This window comes from Monodon monoceros, unplaced genomic scaffold (genome assembly GCF_005190385.1).
Source record: "Monodon monoceros isolate NGI ecotype Baffin Bay Population unplaced genomic scaffold, NGI_Narwhal_1 Super_Scaffold_10, whole genome shotgun sequence".
Lineage (NCBI taxonomy): Eukaryota > Metazoa > Chordata > Mammalia > Artiodactyla > Monodontidae > Monodon > Monodon monoceros.
The window spans coordinates 42,573,455-42,590,034 of record NW_021703766.1 but is presented as its reverse complement, the minus strand read 5'-3'; the positions used below and the strand labels follow the sequence as shown (position 1 = coordinate 42,590,034).

Sequence of the window (16,580 nt, the reverse complement as noted above, 5' to 3'; positions counted from 1 at the left end):
TGGCCATCGTCTTATTAAGTGTTTTTTCATGAGCCCCTTTGATCTCCCACAGCCCTACAACTTAGGGGCTATTTGTTCCTGGCTGTATCTCCAGTTTCTAGAACACAGCCTGGCACATAGTAGGTACTCAGTAAACGCTGCTTGGGGGAGTGAATTCCCATCTCTTTGCCTAGGTTACAGCATTTCTAGGTGAGCTGGATGTGGCCACGGGCCCTCTCCAGAGAGGTGCCTTTAACCGCTCCACTAGCTGAACACCACCTCTGGGCTCTCCTTTCTCAGCACCCACTCTCTCTCTCTGGTCAGAATCCTTTCCACCTCAAGCATCCCCTCCCCCCTTCACAGGAGTTTCCTCTCTGATTCCACTTATGCCTTTGCAGCTGCAATGGGCGCCCTATCACTGGTTAGTCCCAACCAACTCCTGGAGGCCACGTCACAGGTCCCCTCCTCACACCCCTCACCTGAAGTTAGCCCTCCAACTCCCCTGTTGGAGACTCCCCTGTCCACAGCACCCCAGCCACCCACCTTTGCCACTGCTTTTCCCAGTCCCCTTTCTTGCCTCTCTTCCCCTTTCTTTGACGAGTCTCTCTGGCTGGACCCCAGGCTTCTCCTTCCTCATCGGCACAGTACCCCCTGCCCCACTGGCCTCAGTTCTGTCTGCAGTGGTGCCCACATCTGTCTCCAGCCTGCCCCCAGCGTGTTCAAGGGGACGCACACTGGCCCCTGCATCATCCTCCAGACCTGACCCCACCCACTGCCCCATCATTGCAGCTCCTTCTCCCTGGGAAATGTAATGAGCCCTCGGGGAGCTTACAAACCCCCAACCTGGGTTACCCTGGGCTCCTTCACTCTTTCCTTTCTCACTGGTCATCTCCCTACTCCCCCCCCCACCTGGCCAAATAAGCTGGTCACCACCTGTCTACTCTGCTTCTAGCCACTCTCCTCCTACCCCTGCCGGCCCTGCCCTGGTCCAGGCCAGCCTTCTGCCTTGAGTCTCCCCACCCACCCAGCAGCCATGAGCTCTTCCTAAAGCCCAAACTGACTGTCCTTCGCCTGCCTAGAACTCTCCGTGGCTCCCCACTGCCCAGGCTCAGAGCCTTCTGTCATCTGGCCCCTGCTGACTTCTGCAGTCTCACAAGCCCCCGCCCCCCGAACTCATTCCAATCAGCTCTTGCTTCACTGGAAAGGCCAGGCCCTCTCTCTGACTTCAAGGCCTTTACACGGGCCTTGATACCTGCTTTCTTCTCTTTGCTCCACTAACATCCTCTTGGTCTCAGCTCACACATCCTCTCCTCCAGGACAGACATAGCCCTCTTTTCCCATCACAGCCCTGATCACTGTAGTCTAGCTAATCAGGCCCACCAGTCCCACCAGGCTTCACCCATCACAGCCCTGATCCCTCTGGCCTGTGCTCCCTTATTGTCCCTGAGCCCCATGACAGCTGGGACTGTTTCACAGACAGGTGGCTACCAGTAAGGGGCCGGGAGCAGAGTGCCTGCTCAGCAAATAGTTGTTTAACAGTCATTTCTGCAACCTTCACTGTCCCAATATGTGCAAAAGGCTACGTGGGGCACAGGATGGCGGTATGGGAGAAAGCAATGCCACTGCATATCCACCCACGTGGGCTGGGGGAGTGCCCCATCTACTCCCTTTTCATATCAAACTCAGGGTGACCTCTCACCTCCCCACCCAGGACCCCTGTGGACCCTGTCTTGACTAGGAGCGATGAGGAGGAGGTGGGGCTAGATGGTGGTTGCCCCACCTTAGGGTAAATGCTCCCTCTGAAAACACCAAGACTCACAACAGAGCTGTGCTTGGTGCCTTCCTAGGCCCAGGGTCAAATAACATTATCGCAGAACCTGGACAGCCTCGTGGAGGGAGGGAGGGGGCACTTGCCCTATCCCATGCCCTGGGGGATCCCACTGGGAACACCAGGACTGGGGAGCACCTTCCCAGGTGGGCAGGACTTGCATCCAGGTGCAGCTTAAGCATGACATTCAAAGCCCTGCTTCTAATCCATCCCCCTCAGGGATGGGGAGAGAAAGGGGCAGGAAGCTGGCCCTACTAGACCAGGGAAGGGCTGGGATGAGAAGGGTGGCATTCAGGACAACATGCAAATTGGTGGGCTCAACAGCTCTACTACTGGGCTGCAGCTGTCTCTGTACTCCACCCTAAGAAGACTCAGGCCGGGATTTAATCTGAGGATCTCAGAATCACAAAATAGGCCCTCAAGGGCAAAACCAACAGTCAAGTCACTGGACTGTTCCTGCGCAAGGAGGAGCCCCAGATGGTTGTAAGCAGGGAAGGGTGAGCTAGTAAGACTGAGGTTTCAGAGAGATCCCCTTGGCTGCCACATAAAAGGTGGATGGGGGGAATTTCCTGGCGGCGGTCCAGTGGTTAGGACTCCACACTCCCATTGCCGAGGGCCTGGGTTCAATCCCTGGTCAGGGAACCAAAATCCCACAAGCTGCGTGGTGTGCCAAAAAAAAAAAAAAAAAAAAAAGAAAGTGGATGATGGTTTGGTTTGGGGGCTGGGAACCTAGGAGGTGACCAGCCGGGGAAGGGCCATGTGGGAGAGGGCCAGGTTAAGGCTGTGAGGAGCAGCCCCCAAGAACCATCTCTTGGATTCTAGCTCCCCTCTATCACCTGTTCCCTGAGGGCCCTGGTCTCTGCCACTGCTTAAAGACTGTCTGCTTCAAGCCCTCAGTCAACTTGTGGAAAACAGGAAGCAAAGGAACTGGTCCAGGAACACAGGACAGATGAGTGCTGGCTAGTCTCCCAGCTTGTCTACCTGGCTCCAAAACAAGGGCCTCTGGGACCCAGGAGAGCACACTGTTGGTAGATAGTTCCAGACAGGGAGACAGAGGCAGAAACAACTTTCCAAATACTGTTTACTTCACTGAAACCTGGAGACAGGGAAAAGGTATGTGAAAGTCTGGGCCACCAAGCCTAGGAGTGCACGTTGACAACAGCGACATACAGGGCCAGGGTGCTGAGGGCCAGCAGCCCCGTCACCACCGCTCGGGCCAGAAGTGCCGTCCAGCTGCCCAGGGAACACAGGTGGACGAAGGTCCTGTGGGGAAACATCGCAATGAAGAAGGGAGAAGAGATAATCCAAACCATTTGGGCCCATCCTCGAGCCCCACCCAGCTCACTCCATGACGAAGGCCTTGTAGACGCTAAGGAACATCAGTAGGAGGACAGCTGGCCGGAAAGTGTGGTACAGGTCGTAGCGTGTTATCATCCACACCTGGGCAGATGCGACGATGTAATGGACCTGGAGGGAAGCGGGAGGTCAGGGCCAGGCCTCAGGAGGAGTAGAGTCACCAGCAAAAAGGCGCGTGTGTGGGAAAGCAGGACTGCGTACCAGACTGATGTTGGAGTCAATGCTCATCTGGATGTATTTCCAGTCAAACTCAATGCCCCGAGCTCCAACCCAGAGAGGGATGCAGCTGAAGAAGGCAAAGGGAAGGGTTCTCCAGTACCCAGACACCCTCAGCACCCAGAATCTGAGCCCCCACCCTCCGGCACCCTCCTGGAACCCAGGTGTCCTTTCTCAGGAATCTGGGCTCCAGGCTGCTGCACACACCGGGACATAATGAGCTCGGCGGTGGCCCAGCCCAGGGCAGCAACCATGATCTTGTATTCCCCCTTGCCGGCATTCCGGGACATGACAAGGTTTAGGCCTATCAGGTCTGCCACATCCACGCTGGCCTTCATGAACTCCTGTGGGTCAGGTTGAGGCTTGAGTAAGCACAGGTGCCAGGGGGCCCCACTCCTGCAATCCCTCCCCCTCCCTTGCCCCACTCACCCCAATGAAGTCATAGATGCCGCCTTCCCAGGTGGGAAAGAAAGTGGCCAGGAACAGCATCTGAGACCAGAAAACAGAGAGGTCACCTCAAGGTGAGGGAGACCAACCACGTGGGTTTGGTGGGAAGTTAGTGTGTTATGTGGAGGGCAGTACACTGGGGTTCTGGGGGCCCATGAGGAGAGGGACCACCAGATGGAGTCAAGAAGGCAGGAGCAGGGGAGATTGTGGGCAGGGGCTTGGAAGTCTGGGTTCTGTGGTGATCACAAGGGATTGGGGTCAGGCCTGAAGGTGCTGGGGCTGGTTGCCCACCAGGGCGGTGGTAGCAGTGCCGGTGGGACCTTGGGGGTTAGTTAGAGGCTCTTAGCAGTATCCAAACCCCTCTTAGTCATACAATTGAATGTTCTCAATGTTACTAAAAGTGCTATACAGAAGTTGCTTGCGGACCTCTCCTCGGGCTCCAGCCCATCCATGCCCGGCTCCTCCCCGGGAGGTCTGGGCGGGGGGGGGCGAAGCCCTCGCGCGGCACAGCTGGCGCCCTCACCTTGCACAGCTGCACGAAGAGGTAGGTGACCCCGGCCTGGACGCACTTCCAGAAGGCGTTGTACTCGGACCTGCGGGAGCGGGCGGTGAGGGGTCGGCCCGGCCCGCGCCCCCCTGCCCCGCAGCCGCCCCGCAGCTGCCCCGCACTCACAGGCCGCTGCACTTGTAGGTGATGAAGTAGGGGAAGTAGGCCAGGGCGAAGCAGTTCCCGAAGTGGAACAGCGTCATGGCGCCTGCCGCCCGGCTCGCCGGAGCGCGCCTCTCTGCCTCGGCTGCCTGGCGCCCGAGCCCGGGCCTGGCGCCCACCGGCCTCTGCCGCGGCGCGCGCGGCCTTCTGGGAGCCGGAGTCCGCGGCGCGGTGCGCTAACGTCACCAGGCTCCGCCGCGGTGCCCGGGCGACACGCGGGAGGCCGAGCCGGTGCCTGCGCGATCCCGACCCCGCGGGAGCCGCTCTCGGGGTCAGGGCGCGGGGCCTACCGAGCGCGTGCGGGGTGGGCCTGGAGCCCGGACCCGACCCCGCTGTGACCGGCGCGGAGACACGGGGCGCAGCTGTAAGCCCTCAGCGTTTTTATTTCACCGTTGGCCCAGCGGCGCTGGCCCCTCGCGCGGGACGCCCTCTTTCTCCCGGGGGGCCGAGGGCGGAGACGGGAGAGACGGGTACCGGCCGGGAGCACTGGGAAACTGAGGCGGGCCAACCTGCTTCACTTGTCTCGGCTGAACATGTAGCGGAGGAGGTCCACCACTCGGCGACTGTAGCCATATTCGTTGTCGTACCTGGGAAGGGAGGGATGGAGGGGATTCAGGGGATCCCTCCCGACCACCCCCAGCCTCCCTTCACGTTCTCTGACCCCTTTCTTCCCCCTTACCAGGAAATGAGCTTCACGAAGTTGTCGTTGAGCGCGATGCCACCCTTAGCATCAAAGATAGACAAATGGGTATCGCCAACAAAGTCCGTGGACACGACCCGGCCATCAGAATTTCAAAGATAAGCGTGGATCGTAGAGCAGGGACCTCCAGGAGCTCAGGCTCGTGGGCACACTGTCCATCCATTCATCTACAGTATTTGATGGAGCCCCCCTCTGTCCAGCTTCTGGGGACAGGGTATGAGGAAGACAAATGGGAGCTTTTCAGGTAGGGGACTGGCCAAAGGATACAGACTGCAAACAGCCTCTGATGCTGCACCAACAGACATCTCTTCCGGGGAAAAATGCACGTGGAATGGGTCAGCGAGAGGCCCTCCCTGAGGGGAGGCAGTGAGTCTGGCTCTGGATGATTAGGAGGATCTGGTCAACTCCAGCCCTCAGCAGGGTCTCAGGTGGAAGGAACTGCAGCACAAAGGCCCTGGGGGTTTGGTCCTAGCATGGTGGAAGGCCACAGGAAGGTTTTCAGCCCTGGGGGTGATGTGATCTGATTTCTTTAAGAGATCCTGGCAGCTGTGTGAGGGTGGACCTTCAGGAGCTAAAGCAGGGAGACAGCACCAAGGTGGACGGACAGAACTGGCAGTACTGGGAGCAAAGAGATGTGATACCCATTCCTCACAGGGAAGGCAACTGGCTGTGGCCGGCCCCGAGCAAGTGTTGAGAAATGGGAGCCCTTGTCTTGTTCACTAAGCATATATCGAGCACCTGCTATGTGCCAGGCCCTGGGAAGATGGCTGGAGCTATGGAAGTGAAAAACAAGGCCCAAAGTCTCTGCTGCCTTGGAGTGTACATGCTAGCAGGGCCAACAGTGACTATGAAATGACATTTCAGCTAAGGAAAAGGGCCACAAAAAGAACATCTCTCTGAGATGAGAGGTTGAAGTAGCAACTTGGAGAAGGTGAGGACAGACTATGTGGCCACCTGAGGGAAAAGCTTTCCAGACCGAAGGGGCAGCAAGTGCAAAGACTCTGAGGTAGGGGAGAGCTGACCTTCCCAGCCCTGCAGTTCCTATCTTGATATGCTGCAAAAAGCTCCTTGGCAAGTGGAAAATCACGTTCCCTTCCCAGAGGGCTCTTCCCAGGGTCCCTTCTGCTCAGCCCCTACCTCATCCTCAGTGTAGGCAAGGATGCCGGCCATGGGCCCCTTGGCTGCTGCTCTTATGGCCTCCTTGATGCCTGAGTACGGGGTAGGCTGGGCCAGGCGGCAGGTCAGGTCCACAGCAGACACGACTGGGGTTGGCACTCGGAACGCCATTCCAGTCAGCTTCCTGGAGAATCCCACATCAGGGGCGGGAGTCAGAACCCAGGGACTTCTCCATCATTTCCCCCTTGTCTCTGCTTTCCGCTCAGTAGACACCTCAAGAATTGGGGGCTAGTCCAGTCCTCCTGGGTTGCACCCCCCACCCTTGTTGCAGCTTCATGCCCTCATACCCTTGGAGGTCTTGGATGACTTTGCCCACAGCCTTGGCAGCCCCTGTGGGGGCCGGGATGATGTTCTGGTGGGCACCCCGTCCGTCTCGCCAGGCCTTCTTCGATGGCCCGTCCACTGTCTTCTGGGTGGCAGTGTAGGAATGGACTGTGGTCTTGGGGAAGAAGAGGGCCGAGGTGAGGCCTTCTTGCTCCCAAGCTCCCACGCCTCTTTTTCCCAGGCCCAGGGTGGTGACCCAGGGGTGGAGGCTGGCGGGGCCTCCACCACCGTCACAGGAGGGGCACATGCAGGCAGGGTCCAGAGTTTAAAAGGCTTCACCACTGGTGGGCTTCTCGTCCCCAAGCCCGCCTCTCCCTGTTAACCCCACATACTAAGCGAGTATGGGAGGAAGAGGTACAGTTTCCCAGCCGTGCCTCCTGCCCCAGCCCCTCTCCCCAGCTCACCATCAGCCCTTCCACAATCCCAAATCGCTCATGGATGACCTTGGCGAGGGGGGCCAGGCAGTTGGTGGTGCACGATGTGTTGCTGAAATGGCCCGGGTGTGCAAGGCACTGCGAGGTGAGTCGCAGAGCCACCCTTCCACCCTTACCTCCTTTCAGGGTTTGCACCCAGGCTTGGTTTTGTGAAAAGTCAGGCTGGGGATGAGGGAGCATCAGGGATGCCGTCAGACCGAACGAGGCACCAGAGGTGCAGCTGGGGGAAGCTCCCCAAGCATGTTCTCCAGAAGTCGTGCAGTTCTAACAGATGGTTTTAGAGTAACATTAACAAGATGGCTGTTAAGACTTTGGGGAGGAGAAGTGGATTGATGTGAAAAGAGCACCAGGGGCCGAGTGGGAGTGGGAGTGGGGAGGGTGAGTCGGATTCCTCCCCACCGCAGGCTGGCTTGTCCTCCAGGCACACACTTCAGAATGTTGCTGCCCATTGCCTGACAATTTTCATGGAGCTGGGGTTATAGTCCTTCTCGTTCACCCCCATGACAAACGTGGGTGCCTCTGGAGAATGCGCGCAGATGACCGCACGCAGGGCACCTGCCTCAATGTGGGCCTAGGGAAGGCTCACAGGTGTCATGAGGTGCTTCAAGTGCCACACCCCCTGGGCGGCCCTGGGCACCTGTCCCCGACTTACTGTAGTTTCCTCTAAGCACAGGTGCACCCCTGTGGCCTCCACCACAAAGGGGCTCCCGACAGACTTCCAGGGGATTTCTTTGGGCTGCTTGCTGTGGAGGGGCGGTAGCACCGTGAGTCAGTCTCTCGCCTTCATAGTCCGTGGCCTTCACCATTTGAAAGGCTGACCAGACACCTTCCTGCCTGGCCGTCTGTTCCCCTCACCCCACACACCCCTAGCTGCCCCAGATGGGTCCGACCCTGCTGGCCTTGCCTCTCATCGCTAACCCCCCTAGTGGGCCACTTTTCTTGACTGTACCTGCTATGTCTGGGTACAAGCCGCCACCTCCCCAACTCAGGCCGCAAGCCCCGCCTGGGGGACCATCTAGACTACTCCCAGCCAGGTCAGGCCCTTAGTACATATGCTGCCCAGGATGTAGACCCCAGGAGGGTGAGGCCTGCCCTACTTCTTCTGGCTTCAGCCCTGGCAACTTCATCACAGCCCTCCTAGCCCTTCTTCTCTTGACTACTCAGCTCCTGCAACAGGGATCCTGCTGCCAGAGGCCAGGCAAGTCCCTGAAAACACACAGCACATCCAGAGAGCAGCTCCCAGGGGTCTGAAGCCTTGAGGCGGCCCTGGGGCTAGCAGTGGTTTATATTGGAAAGATAAAGGAGATTTTCTGTTTCTTGTTTTATCAATATACATTTTCCACTCGATATCAAACGTTTGTGTCTGAAATATATTAAACATCTACTATTGCTGTTTTCTACTTGGCTTTAGCAAACGAACAATACGTGGGTAAACTCTATACTAATCTTTTCCCTCAGCTTTTATCACAACTGCAGGATTTGCTTTTGTGATTGTTAGTGTCTGTCTCATCTTCTAGAGCACTCCATGGCAGCAAGGCTGGGTCTGCTCCCTCCAGAGGGGTTCAGTCAATGTTTGTGTGTGGTTTTTCTTTATTAGCCATTCTACACATGTTTACTGAACACCTGCCATGTGCCTGTGTGCTGAGTGCTTTACCTGTATTGAACTCCTTTAACCCTGATGACCTGAGGTAAGTACTGTTATTACTGGCATTTTTCAGAAGAGCCAGGACAGAATTGAAAAGAGTAGAGGCAGAGCTGCCTGGGAGTACAGGCAGGCTGGCCCTAGGGATGAATGAATGAGCAGCTTCCTCTCTTCTCCCTGGGCCACCACACATGGTTCTTCATGCTCCCTGGTCAAATGTCAGGTCACACTTCATCATCTGGCCCAAGTAGCTCTTCTCTGATGCCCCCCTCATTTCCTGCCTTCCAAGTTGGGGGAAGGGCACTTCAGCAGATTCCTTTGTAGCAGTTGTTGAGCGGGCATGGGGCAGAGACTCGGTGCCCCTGGAGACCCCAGCCCCTTCCCCTATGCTGTCATGGGCCCTGCCCTCCTGCCCAGGGGCTTCTTTTGAGGATTCTGTTCATTCTTCAAGGAAGTACTGAGTCTGCCCCGGGCCAGGGCCTGCGCCTGCGGGTGCCAGAGCAGCAGGGGTGCCATAGGCTGACAGGGCCCTCCTTGCCAGGAGGCTGCGTGAGCCCTTCTCAGTGCTCCCCACACGCCTCTGGCCGTGCTCCCTGCTGTGGCTGTGGTGGGTATGCTGAGGAAACAGGCTTGGGGAAGTTCATTGCCTTGCCCAGGGTCACCCAAGTGGAAAGGGTGGAGCGGGGCAAAGTGCACACACAAGCAACGCAGCTCGTGCTGACGGCCTGGAGGATATCCGAGGATATCCGCAGTGGCGCGATGGAGAGCAGTGGGGAAGGGGGAAGACGCGTTGTAGTCACCAGGGAAGGTGGCACCTGAGCGGGGCACACACTGAGGGGGCGGCTGTGTGGGGACGGGGCAGCGCTGGGAAAATACCCCAGGTGGCAGCAACGATGGCGCCCAGGCTGAGGAAGGAAAGGACACAGTGTGTCTGAGTAATGACTGCTCTGCTGGAATTTGGAATTGTTTTTGCTGTCATGATCTCAAATTTGGGTCAAGCAGCTTCTCCCATTCTCACTGACTCTCCAGTCCCCACCTCCACCCACCCCTGACCACCTGACCACAAATAAACAGCGGGGCTGAGGGTGGACCTGCTGGGGGGAGTGCTGGGAAGGCTGCAGATCTTGCCTGGGGCTGGAGAGAGCTCACGAGTGTGCGTGTGCAAGCGTGTGTAAAATTGGAAATTGGAGGCAGCCACAGGGCCGGCAGTGGCTGATAATTTACATTAGAAAGATAAAATAGGTTTACTGTTTCCCATTTTTATTTTTTTTGGTATTTTGAAAATGTATTTGAAGCTTATTAAACATCCAGTGTTATTGCTTTTGACTTACAGATTCTAAACGTATCTTTCAGTGAAGGAGTATTTGTATCAGTGAGAGCTATGTGAAGTGGGTTTTAAGAAGAGCTGCTGGTGCAGGGTCCCGGGAGGTTGGTGGCCAGTGTCGCTGAGGTGACAAGGGAAGGCTGGGGAGCAGGGCATATAGTTGGTGGGAGGCCCCATCAGCAGCTGGGATTTTATTTGTGGGGTGATGGGAAGCCACTGGAGGGTTTAAGTGGGGGAGTAGTCAGGTCCAGTTGATGTTTTGAAAAGGTCTCTGTGGCTCCTATGTAGGAACTGAGTGGGAGCAGTTGGCTAGATGGTGATGCCATTTCCTGGGCAGGGAGATGAATAGATTTGAGGGTTGAAGGATAATCAAGAGTTGCGTTTTAGACAGGTTGGGCGGATATGCCTGAGAGAAAACACGCACATGTGTGTTAAATAAAAAAGTATTTTGAGTACAGTGGGCCCCCTCTCCAAACCAGTACCCAGAGGCGTGTGCACACACAATTTGGGGGGTTATGAGCCCCATGTGAGAATCTGGAATCCCCTTCTAGTCACCTCTACATCCCCTGCATTAGTATATTGCAGGCTTGCATAAGACAGCCGCCCTTACCGCTGGAAGACGCTGATCTCATTGTTACCGATGGCCAGCCGTCCATTCCTGTATTCCACGCTCCCCTTGTATCGGCCGTGGGTGGCGTCATACTTAAACATGTACACCTGCAGGAGACAGAATGGCTCCTACTCTTGGGCTGGACGGGGAGCGAGCATTGCCAGGGAGTCCCCACTTCAGTGACGGTTCCACATGGCAGCTGAGCGCCTTCCACAGAGCTCCCCTGAACCCCTTCCCCACCCTGGTCCCACTCTCCCCGGTCCTGCCCTTTGTCTGCTGCTCATCATGTATTCTGGGTCGGTGAACGGATCGTTCACTGCTACCACCTTAACACCCTTCTCCATGCAGGCACGCAGCACCAGGCGACCAATGCGTCCAAATCTGTCCAGGAACGAAAGCTGAGGGGATTGTCCTCAGAATCCTCAACCAGCACGCAGAGGAGGGGATGAGGGGGAAGGGGGTGACAGAGGAGAGTCCCACTCAAGGGGACTGGGTGGGGAAGAAGGCAGCCGTCCCTGTGTGGGCCAGTGTCTTGCCCAGATGACCTCACCAGCCTGTTCACTGCTTTCTGTGCTTCCTCTGACCATCTGTCCTATACCCCTATTCCCAACCTTGTAGCTGGGTGGATCTTGTAGAACTTCAGGTCAGATTATATCTCTTGACCTGAAAACCTCCACCACTCTAACAGTAAAGCCAGGTCCAGACTCCTTACCACGGTCCGCCAGGCCCCTGCCAGCTTTCCGCTGCCCTCCCTCTTCTCCCTTGCTTGTGCCACACCAGCCATGCTGAAATCCTGCCCGTCCTTATTACACTGAGCTGCCACCTACGCCCCACAGCCATTGCTTGCTGCACAGTTGTCACTCAGGCCTTACTCCAGTGTCACCTCCCAGAGGCCTTCCCGGAGTTCCCCGGCCTAACACTGCCCTCTTCTGTCTTACTGTACTTCCCACCGGAATGTGAGCTCTCTGAAGGTGGAGCCCTGTTTACCTTATCCCTGTGTTTTTCCAGGATGGGCAGAATGAAAGCATTGCTGAGACATGAAGAAATGCTCCAGTTAGTAACCGAGGAGAGGCCGGGCCCTAAAGCTTCAGGAATGGCTCAAGGGCCGGGGCGACTCACCCATTGATGCCAACAGTCAGCTCCTGAACCACAGAAACCTTCTTAGGTGCAGGAGGTGGAGGTGGTGGGACTTGCTCTTTGATTGGCTGGGGCTCCGGAGGGGGTGGTGCTCTGGTCACTGTTGGGAGTGGGGGAGGGGCAGTGAGCCGCACCGTCACTGCGACAGAATGAGCCATCTTTGCCACCCAGAACCTGCTGCTGGCTCCTGGCCCTGAGTGGCCAACCATATAGCCCAGTGTTTCCTAAACCGACCTGATCAACAGAATGAGCAGGGGGTGGGCTTGTTTTAAAATATCCATGCCAGGGTCTCTTCCCTGGAGATTCTAACTCAGTGGGTATATATTTTTAACAATTGCTTGGGGGTGATAGTCTCTGTGCCTCAGTTTCCTCCTCTGTAAAATGGAGATGATAATAGTACTTCTCTCAGAGGGTCACTGTGAGGATTAAATGAGTGATACATGTAGTGCTTATGTTAGAGTCTAGGAAACATTCCACGTACGTTAATATTTCAAAGATCATTTCCAAACTTGCCTGATAATCGATCTAGTCCAGTGGTCCCCAAACTGTTCTGGTAAGGATCACCGGGAGGCTGATTCCTAGGGAAATCTGACTCTGGGTTTGCACTGAGGCCCAGGAATCCTGTTTCCAACAAGGTGATTCTTACCCTCAGGGAAACACTTCTCATAATATATGAAACAAATGGAAACCCATATCAGCTTCTGCCTCTCCAGACACACAGATCTACACCCATGCTGCATTGGGAGCACCTGTGCTTGAAGCTGTGCCACCTGAGCTACAGATGAGGGCTTCAGGTAGGGAGGAGAAGCGTGGTGGAGACAGCAGTCAGGGGCCTAGCTGGTAGAGGATTTCAAGCCGGGGGTCAGGCCTTGATGTCAGCTCTGCCTCAGCCACCTGCCAGCTGAGTTGTTTTGAGCAAGTTAATGAAACTCTGGCCTGTTTCTTGATGTCACATCTGACCCTCCACCTGGGGGCTACTGTAAGGAGTCAGTGAGATCTCAAGGCCCAGTAGGTGCTGATTTTAATAGAGGGGAGAAAGTCTGACATGAAGTGTATTCGTGAGGAAAGGGAGAGGGAAGGGATTGGAGAGGGCCTGGAGGATGAAGGTAGGAGTTGCGCTTGGCACCAGAATCAAAGGCACCTTGGAGGGGGTGGGGTTAGGAGCTGGGGGTCAGCCGACCTGTCTCTCTCCCTGGTCTCTCCAGGCTGCCACAGGCTTTGCGGCTGGGCTGTGCGTGTTTCCAGTAGCACTACAAGTTCATAAAGGTATTGGTCAGTGTTTACTGGTGGTTATTGGTGACCTTAAGAATGTTGGTTCTGTTTCTGCTCTCATGAAAAGGGGAGATTTGTCCATATGGGTGAAGAGTGGGGATCTGAGCCCACTCAGTGACCTTTCAAAAGAAAACCCAGGTGGCCCTTCTCTCACAACTTCCCCCAGCCTTCCCTTCTCCCTTTGCTCCAGGGTGGGGTACATGGGCTGGAGGAGAGCTGCTGTGCTGGGAAGGAAGAGCCCGGAAGAGCTTCAGTGATGAAGCATCACCCCGTAGGTGAAACACCGGATCGGGTGTGCTCTCTACCAATTACTACGTCGCTCCCATTTCCCGGGCGCCACCAAGGGCTAGGTGCGGTGCTGAGCTCTTCACATGCATCAGCTCACTGAATCCTGTGAGGTATGTGCTATATACCCACTTTACAGTGGGGAAACCGAGGCCCGAGATCACTGAGCGAGTGATAAGCAGGCAGGGTTTTCAAGGCCCACAGCTGTTAACCTGCCTGCTGCTGCGTCTAGCAGGGTCTCCAGGACCCTGGAGCCCCGCCCAAACCCCGCCCCACGTCGGCCACGCCCACCCCTGCGGTGCTGAGGCCGCCGACTGCCTCGCCTGAGGCCAGGCAGGAGGCCGGGAGCGAATGGGGTGGCCCTCCGGAAGGCCTGGATTCGTCTGGCTGGAGCGTGTGCGCGCACCTCTGGCCGGGGGAGGTAGGGCGAGCAGGGACTCCGAGTCCCAACTCCCCTATTCCCGTGCTGAGACCCAGAAACGTGCTTTGTGTCCTCTTGCATCTGGTGGCCGCTCTGTAAAATGGGGACACTAAACACTGAACTCGAAGGTGGTTGTGAGGCTTCACTGAGCGCGCACACCTGTAAAGTGCTCGGCATGTGGCGGGCTCAAGTGTCCTCGCTTTGTGCGATCCAGGGAGGACAAAGTCCACCGATCCCCAAGCGGCTCTTTCGCAGCAGCGTCAATTTTATGTGAAACCTCGCTCGCCCAGGTACTTCAACAACCAGCGGCTGTCCTCAGAGGTGTCCCCTCGTAAACCCGGCTCCGGCCTCCCTCCTGGCCCCTGTTTCTACCCTTCCACCGCGCTATTGGTGCAAAACCCAACCTGGGGGCGGGAGTCTTCGTCCCCTCCACCATCGCCGTAGAAACCACTTTGCCGGCAAGCCCGGTAGTGAGGAGGGTGGGGCTGGAGGGAGCAGGGGCAGCGGCTCCGGATGGAAGAGCCCCGGCAGGCAAGGCCACCCCGCACCTCCTGCCCGGTTCCCGGTGGACACTATTGGTGCGCCGCTCGCCGTCAGGTACTCAGACCCGGCTACAGGAGCTCCCCGACCGCCCTTTCCTCCCCTCCCCGGGGTCACTCCGCCGCCTCCCTCACCTGGGCAAGGCTGTCGCAGGAGCTGGACAACGGTGACATTGGTGAGGGTGACGTCGCGTTTCGACATGGCCTCCTAAGGTTTCATGGCCCAGCCAGCTGCCCCGGCACCCGCCGCGATGTTACTGCGAGACGGGGGCTCGGGGGCTGGAGGAGCTGGAGCGTCTTTCCGTGACGTCACAGTCCAGTGACGTCACAAGAGGAGGCGGCGCGAAGGCCCCCTCCCAGTCGAGGCCTGTGGCCGTGTACCACCGTTCCAAGCCCACCCCTGGCGTCTAGAATGGAATCCAACATTTTACACTGGTCTTCAAAGCCCTTTCTCTGCTGTCTTCTTTCTTCTTTCTTCTCCATGGGCACACCGGCTCCATGCCGGTCTGGACCCTCTTCTGGAATTACCCTAGCTATTTCTTTGTGCCTGGAAGTCCTACCCAGGTCTTCCCTTGGCTGCCTCTTGGTTTCCCTCAGGTGCCGCCCTTTGAGAGGCCCTCCTAACTCCGCATCTAAAGTTCTCTCCTTTCTCAGTCACTATCACCATCACCCCCACTCCCTCCATCTGCCCGTTGTCCGGGAAGCCTTGTCTGACTTCCCATCCTGGGTTAAATATTGCAATGTGCATAACTGCTCTAGGGTTACACTCTTTATTTTCCACGCAGCACATGTCTCTCTAAAACTCATCCTGTTTATTCGTTAGCTTGCCAATTGTCTCTGCCCACTAGAGAGTGCTTGTCTGCCTTCCTCACTATTTTTTTTTTTTTAGAAAATCAGTTTTTGTTTTTTAATTAATTAATTAATTGTTTAAATTTATTCATTTTATTTATTTTTGGCTGCACTGGGTCTTTGTTGCTGCGCATGGGCTTTCTCTAGTTGCACCGAGCGGGGGCTACTCATTCTGGTGGCTTGTTGCAGAGCACAGGCTCTAAGCACGCGGGCTTCAGTAGTTGTGGTGCACGGGCTTAGTTGCTCCGTGGCACGTGGGATCTTCCTGGACCAGGGCTTGAACCCATGTACCCTGCATTGTCAGGCAGATTCTTAACCACTGCACCACCAGGGAAGCCCACGCCTTCCTCACTTTTATACCTGTTGACTAGAAGAATGTTTGGCACTTGAAAGGTACTCCCTCAATAACTAGTACCAGAATGAATGAATAAATGTCACCTCCTGAGGTTTCGTCTGGTCTCCAGTCTTAGAGCACCCCCCGAGTCCTATCCTCTCACAGCACTCTGTTCTTTTCCTTATGGTTTTTCATGTAGTTTTCCATGATCAAGTTACTGACTTACTTGTTCATTGTCTCCCTGTTGGGCCCACTCTTTTCTGTTTTGTTCACCACTGGTCCTCCAGCTCCTAGAACTGTGCCTGACACAAAGCAGGCTTTCAGTAAACATTAGCGGAAGAACAAATAGACAGATGGCTCCTGTCCCCCAAAGCATGGGAGGTGGGGGCTTGCTTGCATATCTGTGACACACAGGCAGGCACCTTCACCTGCTGTGGGCCAGTTGGCACACAGCTGTGACCAAGATTTAGGGGCTGTGGGGTTTAGGCCAGGAAGGAGTCATCATTCCAGAGAGAGGTGTGGAAGCAAGAAGGGGCAGAATGACATAACCTCTTCTTTCCCCAGACCTCCATGAGAACTGAGTTTGCTAAGCACCTGCCATGGCACAGAGTAAGGGTGAAGCCTCCTGCTTGGATGGCCCGGGAAAGGTGGAACTGAAAATGAATTGAGTGTAAAGCTGGGGAGATTTCAATGAACCAAGACCAAAAAAACAGAACAAAGGGGGACAAATTTAACATGTATAATCAAGATGGGGGGAAAGCGTACACAAATAAAACCAGGACTGAAAAGGGACCAATTTGGTACGGCTTTACAAGAATAGATATGAAAAGCTAGATGCAATTAAAATTTTCTTAGAAAATATGAGGGATCAAAACTGGTACAAAAAGAAATGGCAAATCTGAGTATGCCAATAACAAGAGAAGAACCAAGGAGTTAAGATGTATCTTCCCAAAGGCTGATTCAGATCCCGATGATTTTATGGGCAAGATTTGCTGAAG

At 55.8% G+C, this 16,580-nt stretch overlaps 2 protein-coding genes across 2 annotated transcripts; both read right to left on the bottom strand.

Moving 5' to 3' along the window:
• Nucleotides 1–2,870: 2,870 nt before the first annotated feature.
• Nucleotides 2,871–4,678, bottom strand: TMEM147 (transmembrane protein 147). Its single transcript, XM_029201442.1, has 7 exons — nt 4,500–4,678; nt 4,350–4,419; nt 3,809–3,868; nt 3,587–3,723; nt 3,365–3,449; nt 3,153–3,274; nt 2,871–3,070 (listed from the first exon to the last, which is right to left on the bottom strand). The coding sequence occupies exons 1-7, from the start codon at nt 4,574–4,576 to the stop codon at nt 2,947–2,949; spliced, it is 675 nt and encodes a 224-aa protein (XP_029057275.1). The 5' UTR covers nt 4,577–4,678; the 3' UTR covers nt 2,871–2,946.
• A 371-nt stretch (nt 4,679–5,049) lies between these two features.
• On the bottom strand, nt 5,050–14,601 carry GAPDHS (glyceraldehyde-3-phosphate dehydrogenase, spermatogenic). The gene is made up of 11 exons (XM_029201378.1): nt 14,535–14,601; nt 11,865–11,982; nt 11,031–11,126; nt 10,746–10,853; nt 7,822–7,912; nt 7,622–7,740; nt 7,140–7,221; nt 6,699–6,850; nt 6,374–6,535; nt 5,215–5,313; nt 5,050–5,122 (listed from the first exon to the last, which is right to left on the bottom strand). The coding sequence occupies exons 1-11, from the start codon at nt 14,599–14,601 to the stop codon at nt 5,050–5,052; spliced, it is 1,167 nt and encodes a 388-aa protein (XP_029057211.1).
• Nucleotides 14,602–16,580: the final 1,979 nt, after the last annotated feature.